Source organism: Ceratotherium simum, chromosome 11, assembly GCF_057802395.1.
Source record: "Ceratotherium simum simum isolate JZ-2026a chromosome 11, ASM5780239v1, whole genome shotgun sequence".
In the NCBI taxonomy this organism is placed as follows: Eukaryota; Metazoa; Chordata; class Mammalia; order Perissodactyla; family Rhinocerotidae; genus Ceratotherium; species Ceratotherium simum.
In genome coordinates, this window is record NC_141910.1 from 6724907 (window position 1) to 6737848 (window position 12942).

The 12942-nt window shown below is 38.5% G+C and overlaps 1 protein-coding gene and 1 long non-coding RNA gene across 9 annotated transcripts in view; one reads left to right on the forward strand and one right to left on the reverse strand.

Moving 5' to 3' along the window:
• LOC147915908 (uncharacterized) overlaps positions 1–12942 on the forward strand; it is a 37589-nt gene that overhangs the window by 24340 nt on the left and 307 nt on the right. The window contains exon 2 of the long non-coding RNA XR_015553615.1: positions 9623–9812. This is a non-coding gene — a long non-coding RNA (uncharacterized LOC147915908). The remainder of the gene's footprint in view (positions 1–9622; positions 9813–12942) is intronic.
• The window catches only part of CTNNA2 (catenin alpha 2), a 1067853-nt gene continuing 1055347 nt past the window's right edge, over positions 437–12942 (reverse strand). For all 8 annotated transcript variants that reach the window (XM_014792722.2, XM_087436505.1, XM_087436499.1 and 5 more), the window contains one exon: positions 437–1641. In XM_014792722.2, coding sequence (XP_014648208.2) covers positions 1354–1641 — 288 coding nt within the window. In that variant the 3' untranslated portion in view covers positions 437–1353. The remainder of the gene's footprint in view (positions 1642–12942) is intronic.

A 12942-nucleotide genomic window follows, 5' to 3' on the forward strand; every position in this document is an offset into this window, starting at 1 on the left:
GGAAGACTACAGCCCACTCCTTCTTAGTAATGGGACAAAGGCCCTTTTCTACAATTTAGGGAAAAAATATTTTGAACTGAATAAAATATTTTGAAATTAATGGACCTCCCTATAAAAATTTTTTTTTGATTCAGTTTCTCTCTGAGAACACAGTTAAGTTTCTTAAGTTTAGCCCAGGGCTGAACATGGCCCAGAAAAGTCTAACACATGACTTTCTCATTTTAGATTTAGTTGGATAGTGAATAAAAACAAATGGAAAAACGCAAAACAAAGGTAATTCTTGGACTCTAAAGATGACTCAGAGATTTCTTTAGATATCACTCACTCACCTATTTTACCCCCAATTTCTAAAAACAAACACAAAGCGTTTTTAACCAGTTTTCAAGACGATGATCTAATCTTTTCTTATGTATGAATTTAAAGAAGGAAAGCAGTCTTCAGATGTCAAGATTAACTGTGTTTATTTCGAGTTAGTGGATACAACGGTATATTAGATACCAGCACTCCAAACTACACCTATGTATTTGCCCCTAAACCTTCACACATATTGTCAGTTTCCATTCCTCTAACATTCCACCACCACTGGGCCTCCTATTTCTAGCAAAATCATAGTTAAAATTTTAAAAAAAGTAAAAGCAAGATTGATCACCACATTGTGCTTCCAGTGCCCCCAGAAGGATTATAATTGTTTCAAATAAATGTTTATTGTTTTCAGTAAAGGGGGAAAAATTTATCACATGAGCACTAGTAATGGCACTACTAGAAGAGAAAGAACAGAATACAGATTAAAAGAAGCATTTTAGGCTGGATGAGTTAGTTTCCTCCTAGTAAAAAATCCACATAATAGTATGGATGTCAAAGTTGAATTGTTCAATTTGTGGGCCACACACTTAAGCGTATTGGCTAGTACATTTTTGCACTGAAACAGAAGCAATACAAGCTTTATGTTCTACCATTACACTTCCAGATTTTTCACTTATTAATATACCTGCCAACCTAATGATTCTTGCATGCATTAGAGTTTGCTTTTGTAGAGTTAAGTTTATTTTCCCCATCCCTCCCGCTCCCGTAAACATTGCGATGCGAACTCTTTGCCCACTTTTATGAGAATGTTGCAAAGGACAGTTCTGTGCCACATCAGAACAGGAATTCCCTGTCCCCTCCCCGGGCTACAGACGGGTCAGTAGTATTGACCACATCTTATCTTACATGCAGACACTGCTCCCTTAATTTCCCCATGCCTGAGGCATATGAGTCGGCAGGTATGCATACAAAAATGGAATTACAAAGAAAAGGAAAGAAAAACAAAACAAAACAAAACAAAGAAAAAGCTTTCTTTTAGAGCCTATCGTCCTAGAAGGAATCCATGGCTTTGAATTCACTTAAAGCCTGTACAGGAGAAATGTGTTTCTTCTGAGAACCTCGTCTAACTCGCGTCTGGAATTCTTCGGGCTTTTCTCTCTTCACAAGGGGCTTCTTTTCTGGAGCCTTCATCTTCCAGGACACAACAGGGGAGTTGACGGCTGCTGTCCCATACACCTTCTGGTATTTGGTTGAGGCCACATAGGATGCTTTCACCGTGAGGACAACAGCATTCATCAGGTTTTTAGCTGCCTGGATGAGGGATGTGGCACTGTCCAGCTAGAGAGGGAGGAGAAGAATGAGACCCCTGGGTTAGTCAAAGCACAACATTCACAAGATGGTGGTGCAGCTTCATGGTTAAAACAATGTTGTGCTTGTGCAAGTATAGTATTGCCACAAAAGAGCAAATTATTACATAAGGGAAACAGGCTGCAAAGCAGTCACCTGTCTTCTCCTATCTTTAATTGGATGGTTAAAAAAGCAAAGAGACTACTCTATGATGCATAGCTTTCTAAAATCCCAATACCTCTAAAGACAAAGCCCTCTTTTTAGCATGTAAGGGTTCCAGCATAAAAGTTTTCCAAACTGGAACAGCTCATGTTATTACATTCGGCTGATTAGTAATGGTGACAATTACTCAAATGTTTAAAAAGCATTTGGCAAACACTGCAGAATAAAAAGGCATAATATCAATAACTGTATCAGACTCTTGTAGGTCAGAGAGCATTCAGGCTAACCCCCATATCCATGTGTTCATGAAGATTTCTTACTATGTGACAAACACTATTTTAAGAACGTTGTATTTCCCCATTTAACTCTCACAACCCTATGAAGTAGGTGTTATTGTCATTACATTTTATGATGAGAGAGCTGGTGCATGCAGAGGTCCAGTAACTTTCACAGGTTTACACAGATTAAGTGATGAAGTCCTTAAAGACTGTACCATACTGCCACCCTGTTGGGCAGGATGGCTGTTAAAATGCTATGACAAGTCACAACTTAGAGCAGAGTAAGTTTAGAAGCTCATCCCCAGACTCTCAGGCCAGGGAGTTTTTAGGTTACCTCTTTTCTGCTTTTAACCAGTGAGACAGTGTGGTACATACTCTATATTACTAGATCATTCAATATCTGTTTCAACCTTCTTCACTTCCTGGACTATAGATGCTGGAAAAGTTCAAAACTGCATTTTCCAGACTCCCTTTCAGCCAGGAATCTACATGGGACCTAATGAAAGGAAAGAACTAACAACTGGACTGCAAATATTATTCTAGGCTCAAAGATGCTTGAGTATATTTGATCATTCATCAAAGTTCTTGTAACATCAACTAAGGAAATGTATCCACTGCAGTTCAATGAGGGATCCAAGGATGTTCCTAAGTAATGTTGTTCCTAGTTGTTGAGATTGTTCATTGTATAACCTGTAATTGATGGCCTGCAGCTTCAATAGCAAATGGGAACTAGGTATACAACTTTCCGAGTGTGAGGTGATTAGTAAAGTGTTTAAGCTGAGGGACCCCAATCACTGTGGCTCCGCTGCATGATGTGACCTGCACTCAACTTTAGCTTCTTGTCATTTCTTGTGACCAAAACATGTCCCAAGCAATGACTGGGCACATCAGAAGTTACCTCTAAGGCCTCTGCAATGCAGTTGCTCTGGCTACTCTCTGTTCTATATCCTTTATTCAAGTTAAACAAAAATTATGCTGAGTTAAAAAAAATTCTATTACAAATGAGCTCAATTCTTCCACCACCAAAAAAGCCCATAAAGTCAGATCATTGGGGGAAACAATGGAAGATGCTTTCTATGTATAAATTCTTTGCAATACCAAAGAATTGAGGCTTCACCATTAAAAAAAATAGATTAAAGGTCAGTATTACATTGACCATACAATAATATAGAGAAGCAAAGAGATTTGTGGATTAGAGCCACAATTCAGCTAATATATAATTGACTGCTTTGTAAATTAAATCAAATAGATTGACTGCCTTCTTACTTTGCCACTTCTATTACATTGTTCAAGGTACGCATATAATAAAATAACTGCTTAACCCCCAATGTTTAGTTTATACAGCATAAATTTCTAAAGCTAGCTAAAGAAAAGCAAATTCTAGATTATTCAAGTTAATAGAAGAGAAGCCAAGCACGGATTAGCACAGTGATTCTCAAAGTACAGTCTCTGAACCAGCAGTATCAGCATCACCTGGGAAACCTGTTAGAAATGCAATTTCTCACGCCAATCCCAAACTTCTGAATCAAAAACTTGCGATCCAGGGGATTCTGATGCATGCCAAAGGTTGAGAACCACTGGATTAATGAAACCCAAGGACTATCTGAAGGCTTATTACATCTAATGATTTTAGGACTTTCTCCATACACGAGTTTGGTAACATCATAGCCAGTTATCTGACTGAATTTCACTTTTTCATCTTTCCCGTTATGCTCCCAGGTAGAAGTGTAAATAATGAAAGAAAGAGATAAGATAGCAAAATGTTGGGACAAGTAAGAGATCAGTCATCGTTTCTTTAGAAGCTAGATACCATACCCCTTGGCCAATTGACAGTTCCCTAGAAGTCTGTCAGGTTTCAAAAATGAGTAATATTCATTGATAAAGTTAGTTAATTCTATTGTGTGCTATGGGTAAAGAGAGAGCAGAATAATATTAGGGACAATTCTGTTGATTTGCTTCAGGGCAATAGAATTAGTAGAAGTAGAGTAAGATGTATCCATTGTATTATTAAATGGTTCCCCAAAAGCAAATCTTGGGAGAATTGAGTGGATCTGAAGAGAAGGATTACAAGTAATTTGGAGATTTTTACCACAGATTCCATTTTCAGATAGATGGTGTCTAATTCTGCAGCAAAAATATGATAGCCTGTCTCTTCTTCAGAGCCCCTGTGCTCTCCCAGCCTGATGCAGGAATCCTGTGAATAAATCTAATACATTGGTTGAGAGTGAGACAGCTCTGAAATATAAAGCCAATGATTTCATTCAGGCCACTTGGTAGGGCAGATACTGAATTTGCAGCAAGGTTAAGTGAAGAGGTAAGGGATCTAGCCAACTAAATCTGAACAAATATACTCCTAGACAATAAGCTCAATCTAAAATTCATACAAAATTTGACTTTTTCTTCAAACTTGAATTCCTAAAAGATAAATTTTGCCATTTGCCCTCTACCCACTTTAATGATTTAGATCATTATTGGCACAATCAGAATTTGTTTTATTTAAAAGTGGCTCTCCTTTATGCTTATCCAAAATAGCACTGAGACCTGGTTTCCAAGTGAAATGTTTTGCTAAAAATGCACTTCCTAAAGAAAATACATTAAAAAGAGTAAAGCTACATGGCAAGAAGATTTTTTAATACAAGGTTTAGGAAAACTTGTTTAACGTAACTGCATTCTATTTTGTGATTTATACTGTAACTATGGCGTTTTCAAACAAGACATGTAAACGAATATGTGCAAATGACGTTCTAGTATAATAACCAACATTAATTGAGCACTTACCACCAGGTGCCTGGCATTGCCTTAGTTCTTTTAATTAAATTGCATGATTTAAGTTTCAAAAATCCTTGAAGGTAGGAACAATCATTGCCTCCATTGTAAAGGGGAGGAAAGTGAAGCTTAGAGAGATAACGTAACGTGCCCCTGCAGTAACTGGCAAAGGAGGGATTAGGACCAATACTCTCTCCAAAGCCCACCATCTGAACCTACACTGCACTACTTCTCTAAAGCATTGTGTAATCCATGGGGTCTTGTTTTTCAATGACTACTTATCATTCAAAATGAAACTGTCTTAATTATTAACTCTGTCTGGGCAGAAGCCTGTACTTTAAACCTGGTAACATCCTGTAATCATCATGACTAAGTCTGGTGAAAGCCTCCATCTCACCTGGTCTGTAATTTTTAGTCGTCTCGTCCTCAGAGCCTGAATTCTTTCTAACTGGACCCTGCCCAGTGCTCAGCCATTCCCAGTCCTTCTCGGCTGTTAGGCTGCCTTCCTGGCTTAGATTCACCCTCATGGCAGCAGAGCTTGGAATCAGATCCCTGCAGATTTCTCTTGCGCTTGCTCAGTTTCTCTGAAGCACATTCTGTATACAGCTGTGATGACTGGTTATCTCTTAGGTGGGGCTCACCCACTCTGGTATTCTATGCCTTTATCTGGGCTGGTCTTGCTAGCTTTATACCAGCCTTGAAGGTGGACCATCTCTTAGCCATTCCTCCAGCTGACCTGCATATACACTGACTGGACTTTTCCACAGAAAGAAACTTGTATCTTTTCCTGCTTAAGGGCCTTGCTATTCCAATTGGACATCCCATCCAGTTCCTATATGTAATCTAAGAGAAGATGCTAATTTTCACCTAATCTTAAAATAAGAGCCTACATTTAGCAAATGTGACCACGAGCTGGCTCTAGACTAGCTCCCTGAGTTTCCTTTCTCTCATTCAATCTCACAACCGTGTCTGAGACAAGAACTTCGAGGGGCCATACAGCTTGCCCAGTATCACACTACGAGTGGTGAATCCCAGATTTAAACCCAGACAGCCTAACTTCAGCGCCCATGTGCTAACCATTGCTCCATGCTGCTTTCCAGAGCCACGCATGGCAGACAAATTCACAGCCCAAAAACCTATCAAGCTGTGCTAGAGTCATCCTCCCGATTTCATGTCATAGATGTCTGCTGTCCCTAACCACAGAAATTAGGCTTCTCCTAATTCTGTCACTATTCTTTTAAAATATCAAAGTAGTATTTTAAAAAGGCAACAGATGTTTACTCACCTCTTGGTCTATTATAGTCCATGAAAAGCAAATAAGGGTGGGAGAGCTGATTTATAGCCATTTCTATAGGGTTTTTCTGGCTCTTTCTCTGCCTCTGTTACTACTCTTTTCTTCTTGACCCCACTCAGCTCCTAATAGACAGATTTCTCTTTCCCCACACCATCCTCATTTTGTGTTTTTAAATGGAGGGAAATACTAGAGGGAAGACTTTCCTGAAATTTGTGCTGCCTAATTCCTTACATCAAAGCTGAAGACTGTCATAAAAAGTGCTTAAAATGACGCACAATTTACAGGATCATCTGAAGATTTCTGATACCCCATGTTTTAAGTTCCATACTATTTCATTAACATGGGGTTGACACTGCAAGAGGTGTTCAGTTTCAATAGAAACAGAATTTGACACAAATGTGACTGCATGACTCAAGTCACACTCTTTCAAATGAAAGTGCAACTACATTTCTTGAAATGCTGAATTCTCATTTAGTCTTTACCTTTCAAGTCTATCCCTCCATCCTTCTGCCTACACATTTATTCAGCCAAGTATTTTTTCAGAAACATATTGTGTATCTATTTCATGCTAGCCACTGTGCTGAAATGTTGGGTATACAAACATAGACACATAAACTGAAAGGTTTAATGTTCTACGATAAGTGCTTTAGTAGGATGGAAGGTGCTAAAGGAACAGAGACAATAGGGGATCTATCTTGAGTCAGGTAGGGATAGGGTAGGAAAGTAAAGCTGCAGGGTGAGCATGATATCTAAACTCACTTTAGCGGATGAAAAAGGAGGTTGTTGGTGACGGGATGGTTAAGAGTGATGAAGACAGACAATTCTCAAAATCTCAAATTCCCAGCTAGTACAACTGGGTACATATTGATTCTCTAAACCCAGATGATAGAAATAGGAGGGAAGCTGAAGTGCTACAATGCTGAATTTAACTTTGGAAATACTGAATTTAAGATGTTTGTGTTACATGTAGGTAGAGTTATCAAATGGACAGTTGACATTATGGGAGTGAAATTCAGGGAGCTAGATGTAAGAAACCATGTTTTGCTTATAGTGGTCTTCCCAGTTGTTTCATGAACAGTCTTCTGCATACTATAGGTATATAATTCATGTCAATTTCTGTCTGATTTCTTCTTTCCTCCGTATTCCTTATTTAGTGTTTTTACAGAGAGAGATGATAGAATGCTGAATGAAATATTAAATCCATATTCTTTCCTCAGGTCAAAAAGTCCAAGAAATCTACTAAAAATTTTCTCAGCATCATACTTTCAAGATAAAAATCAATATTCTTTTAAAAATCTAAGACATAACATCATCAAGAAATATCTTAACTATTCCCTTGACAGCTAAGGCTACTTTTTATTCTGTTAAGTAATTAGCAATTCTTCACCCTTGATAATGGTGAACTTCCTGGGCCAACCAGCAATAAAACAAATGCAGTTTAGATTTAACAGCTTAAAACACGCACACACACAACATAGCATTGTCAGAAGTGCAAAGTAATGTAAAAGAGGTGGAGGGAAACACATTGGATTAACTACATATGACACAGTAAATGTCTTTGGATGTTAATTTGTGAGGGCCAGGCATATAATTATAGCAGAGAATTAGGATTTCACTATGTTACATTAATCCATTAATCCATTTAAAATATGCATGTAGAGATAGAAATACAACCTGGAAATGAATATATTTTCAAAAAAAGCTGATTATCTATTACCAAAAAATAATGAACCATAAATGGCAGTTCATGGAAATCCCAAGTACAAAGCAATCTGTCCTTGGATTAAAAATAATGCAAATGTCATGAGACTACGGGTTAAGCTAAATAGAATAAAGTGAACTAAATCCATTTGAAGGTGATTTTGAAATATAAAAGCTGAGGAGTTTGCCTTGATTACCTCAAAAAGCTTGGAAGTGCCTGGGAGAGGGAACCCAGGCCCATTTGGGCATAGGCTATTTTAATTTTCTCAAGTCAGAGCTGATAGTCCTAATAATTTTGAGAATGCTAAAATGGTTCTGCAAATATGGGTAGAGTCCATTTTAGGTCTTTGCAAGGTTTTTTAATGGGAATAAGTATTTAACATATAAAAAGAAAAGTATTTTAATGGGGCTATAGTATACATATTCAGGCCTGGGGTAGTGTTTTGGGGAGAGGAAGTTGTGATGGGAGAATTGACAATAAATTGAAAGCAAACACCTTGAGAAAACTGGAATCTTTCCACTGGAGCTGGTCATTTATTTAAAGTTATCTCCCCAAAAGGAGTCACAAATTGCTTGCAGGGAAAAAAAAGACTTTGCTACAAGTTAGCTTTGCTGTTAATGAATGGGAGGTTAGAAACCCAAAGCATCGGATCCTATTATCCACCAAGAAGAACATTTCATGTTTAAAAAATCCATGAGGCTTTGAAGAGATATTTGATCTCCTTAGAAACTGTGATACATTTGAAATATCTGCCTACTTTTTCCAGAGTGTCAATAACACTTTTTAAAAACTCTAGTAAGTCCACGGTAATAAATAATCAAGCAAACAAAGACATGGTGAAAAGGTTCAGCCTAATCACATCTTCCCCACTTCATGGGTGTTTACACGCTTGCACAAAAGACAATCCTTTGTGGCAAGGCCTCATTTCAGGGTTCTAGTCCACTCACTCTTCCTCATCAAACATCAACAATGAAGTAAGTGAACAAAGTTATATTCCTTCCTGTTAAGACAGTGACAGTGGTGAACATAAGGCAAGAATTTGCCACTCAGGCCTACGGTGTCCATGGCAGGCATTATTAATCAATCATAGCACCTTGCTCCCTCAGAATCTAAGTGGCTTGGGAAAGGAAACTTCTTTACCTCCCTCCTTCAAGAGGTCCCATCTGACAGAGTTGTCAAAAACAACTTGATACAGTTTATAACACAGATACATCATCTACTGTACCTCTACTTCTATATTTAAATTAGCTTGTTTAATACCTTGTGTGTTTGTTACCACTAATCAGAGCACTGACAAATGTTTTTATCTAAATGATGCTGCATTTACTCTTTTGTTTCCATAGCTAATTTTAGGGACAAACTGTGCACTTGGTGCTAACACCATAGTATGAGTGTCTAATTAATGAAATCATCAAGCAGAAGACATAAATATTGACAGAAGTGCAAAGCATTTTAGGGATGGTGTTAAATCAGGTGATAAAATTAGCTGAATATATTAAGAAGTATGGTGTCCAAAGTGAAAATGACCATCACAGGTATGTTGTGATTATTGTTAAAAAAAACTGCATTAAAGCTATTAATATCAGTACATGTACTGATCCTTGATAACTGATAGCTAAAATGCTGTGGGATAACTCTGGAAGAGCTGGCTTCATCCCAGGGGTGTTCCCATTTGATTGTGGGATCTTGAAAAGCAAATGTTTTGCAACTTTAAGTAGTGGATCAATCACAACAGAAAGCAGGACAAGAGGTCTGTTATTTTTTCTGCAGGGCTTCCCTGAGTGGGGCTAGGGAGGCAGCAGGTGCTCTACCAATGCTGAAGGCCAGTTGTTAGGAAATCTGTATGTAATGGCTCAAGATGAAGTTGGCAAAGGCCTTAGCAGAAAAGCACTACGATCTCAATCAGGCTAAGAAAAAAATCTCCACGGCTTTGCTGAGAAATTTACCAACTGGCTCTCAGGTAACTTTCTCAACTAGACATATTTGTATCTTTGTTTTTAATTCATTTATGTAGGTAGCAGCACTTCATAGTCAGCCAGTCCACTGATTAACTGTCTTCATTTGCATTTTTTCAATTATAGGTAAGTAAACCTTGGGGACTCCCATGAAGGCTTAATTACAGTCAACAAATTTCCTAAATATGGCTTAGAGCCATTTTTTTCTTACCATTTAAGGCAGAACAGTTTTTGTTCAACCCAAAGCAAGGGATTCTTGCTAACTTTGGGATCCCAAAGAGAAGTATGGAGATGTGTTGGCCCTTGGAAAGTTATGAGCAGGCATCTCTCTTTAGGCAGTCCCCACGTCCTTATTCTATATTTCTTCCTTCCTTTTCCCACACTTCACGATCTCCTGGCCCTGAGACCTTCTCTAGATTGTTCCCACAAAACAACAGGACCACAGGAAATAAATCCAACAGGAGAAGAAGTGCCAGTGGATTCTTAGACACCCACCATAATTGGGAGATATTCCTGGGTAGGGAGCAATCTTTACACCACATAAATATACCATGCATTGATTGTTGATCTTGTCATCTCTGATCATAAGTATCCAGCATATCTTTGCCAGCCAAGATTCATACCTTGTATCAACTCTTCAAAAGGCTTTTTGCCCTCCCTATAGCAGAGCCAGCTAGCAGAAGATCATCACCTTTCATCTCTCTATTTCCCCCATTCTCCTTCCCCAAGCAGTATCACCATGACTGGGAGACAAATGTAAGAAAAGCCATTGTCCAAGAACCTAAGATAAGTAAGTCATCATAAAATGGATCAAGAACCACTAATATACCCAGTACTATCAAGACGTGCCAAACTTTGTAAGGACATGGTATCTGTTGATAAGTGATGAAGGCAATTTAATACCTTACAAAACGGCTCCTAGGCTGCAAGATACAACATGCTTACAATGTGCAACCATTAGTGAAGAAAAGACTACAAAAGTCAGGGACCACAGGTTTGAGTGCTGGTTGGTGGAGGACTGTGCCTGGAAAGTGAGCATAATCTGAAGGCCCTGGATTACTCTTCTCCATCTTTTCACTTCTCTTCACATTCAACCACTAGTAATTGTGTCATATGGCATTATTCATATGTTGGGGAAAGTAAACTCCCATCCAGCCCGTGCCCTTCTCCTCCTCACATGTGTGGAAAGAGCTGGTTGAAGCCTCTGTTGCTGCCTGAGTCCTGGATGAAGAGAGTAAAGAAGAGCAGAAGAGACCCCTTCCCCAGGGAGTGTTTGTTGCCTCTCCTCAGGATCCTAGTCCCCTCTTCCCTTCCTCTTTCTTCCAAGCCCTGTACATTCTCTCCTTTCTGGTAATACATTTCACGCTCTACCTCCTGCTATCCCTGTTGCTCCCTCCCTTTCTATCTTTTCTTCTCTTATAGTGAAGAAAAGCTTGGCCTCTGGACTGAAAGCCCAAATTCAAATTCTGATTGGACTAATCACTGGCTGTGTGATCTTGAGAGAGCTACTTAACCCAGCTCTACCTCAAATTCTTTATCTTTAAAGTAAAAATGAAAAAAGTACTTTCTAGGCTTGTTAATGCCCTTAAAGCTGATTGTCTGGCACATGGTTGGACCTTAACAAATCTTAAGCTTTTATTACTACTGTCATCTGTCTTTCCTTAAATCACCACTTGAGTCCAAAAAGAGTCTTTTAAAAATTATATTTCTCCATTTCCACCTCCTCCTCTTTACTTTCTCTTTTCAAGGTTATCCCTCATTCAGCATTTTGGACTCTCTCTAACCCTCTTCTTACTCAAGCTACCACCACCTTGGCCTACTCTCAAGGCCTGAATATTACAGTTTTAATGTGTTAGGGATAAAAACATGGAAAGTTCACAAGGGGGATAGAAAAGCACCAAAAGATCCATATCTTTTCTAGCACTACTGAATTCTTTACATGGAGGAAAGGAGGGATCGAAATTTGGTACAAGAAAACATGTGGGTTTTACATAAAAGTATGATACCCAAAATATCTAAGAACATTTAGGGCTTATTAGAGTTGAAGGAAGACTGACAGTGGAAAGTCAAGATGGCTCTAGTAGGAGATAAAGAGAAGACAATCTAGTCTGGGAAAGTGATGTTTAAAGATGTAATTCAAGAGGCACCAAAAAAAATAGTCTAAAATATTTTATAACCACTTATAGGGCCTAAAATTCCAAAAATTTGGCTCTTTATTTTGGTTAAGATATTATTTCTAGATATGTCTTATTAAAACACAAATGATGTTATTTGGAAAGTGGTAACACCTTAATTCATTCAACTCTTATACTGTTGGCAGAACCCAGTTGAGAGTTCTAGCTACCTCAAAATGGAGCCCCTTCCTAGGAGGGCCCATCAAACCCTGAAAATCAACCTCCCAAGTCCCGTGCTTAATCTCCATTGAAACAAACTATTGGGTTCCCTAGACTTGTTTCCTAAAGTGTTATATCACTTTTCTACAAAATGGGCTATGTTTAATCTTTAGCCTCTTGGACCTAGCACCTGCCATCTCCAGCTAAGGTGGGCCTATCTCATCATCTAAATCCATCAGTAGACTCCCAGTGTTGAATTTACACATTCTTTAGGGGTACTTGAAAGTCTTATCCAACCAGCTTTTGAGAATATGAGTATATCAATCTTGCTGCTTTTGCTTGTACTGTGTTCAAATTTATTAACCAAATAAGTTAGCAAAGGGCAGGTTTTGAGAAGAGACCTTCTAACAAAACATTCCAGGATGATTAAAAGTCAAAATCTAAAGAAAGGACATTGCCTGGGCTCAGGCCTGAAAAGACCAGGAGACAGCAAGAAGTAGGACAGGTATAAAAAAAAAAAGAGAAAAAAACACATACACATTGGACAACCTTAAGACAAGCCATACTTGTCAATGCTCCAAGCCTCTTTCAGAACCAATAAAGCAAGGATGGTTGATGTGTGTCATGCTTGCTGCCGTTTCTTCACTGGTACCTTCAGTATTCATGCCCAGTCAATAACAGTCCTTTGTTTTATTGGTCTTAGACATAGTCTCAGAATTCTTCTCAAAAAAAAACATAGCCCAGTCAATCACTAGCAATTGATGCGAGGTAGCAATCAGGATGAAATCCATTTACTGGACCC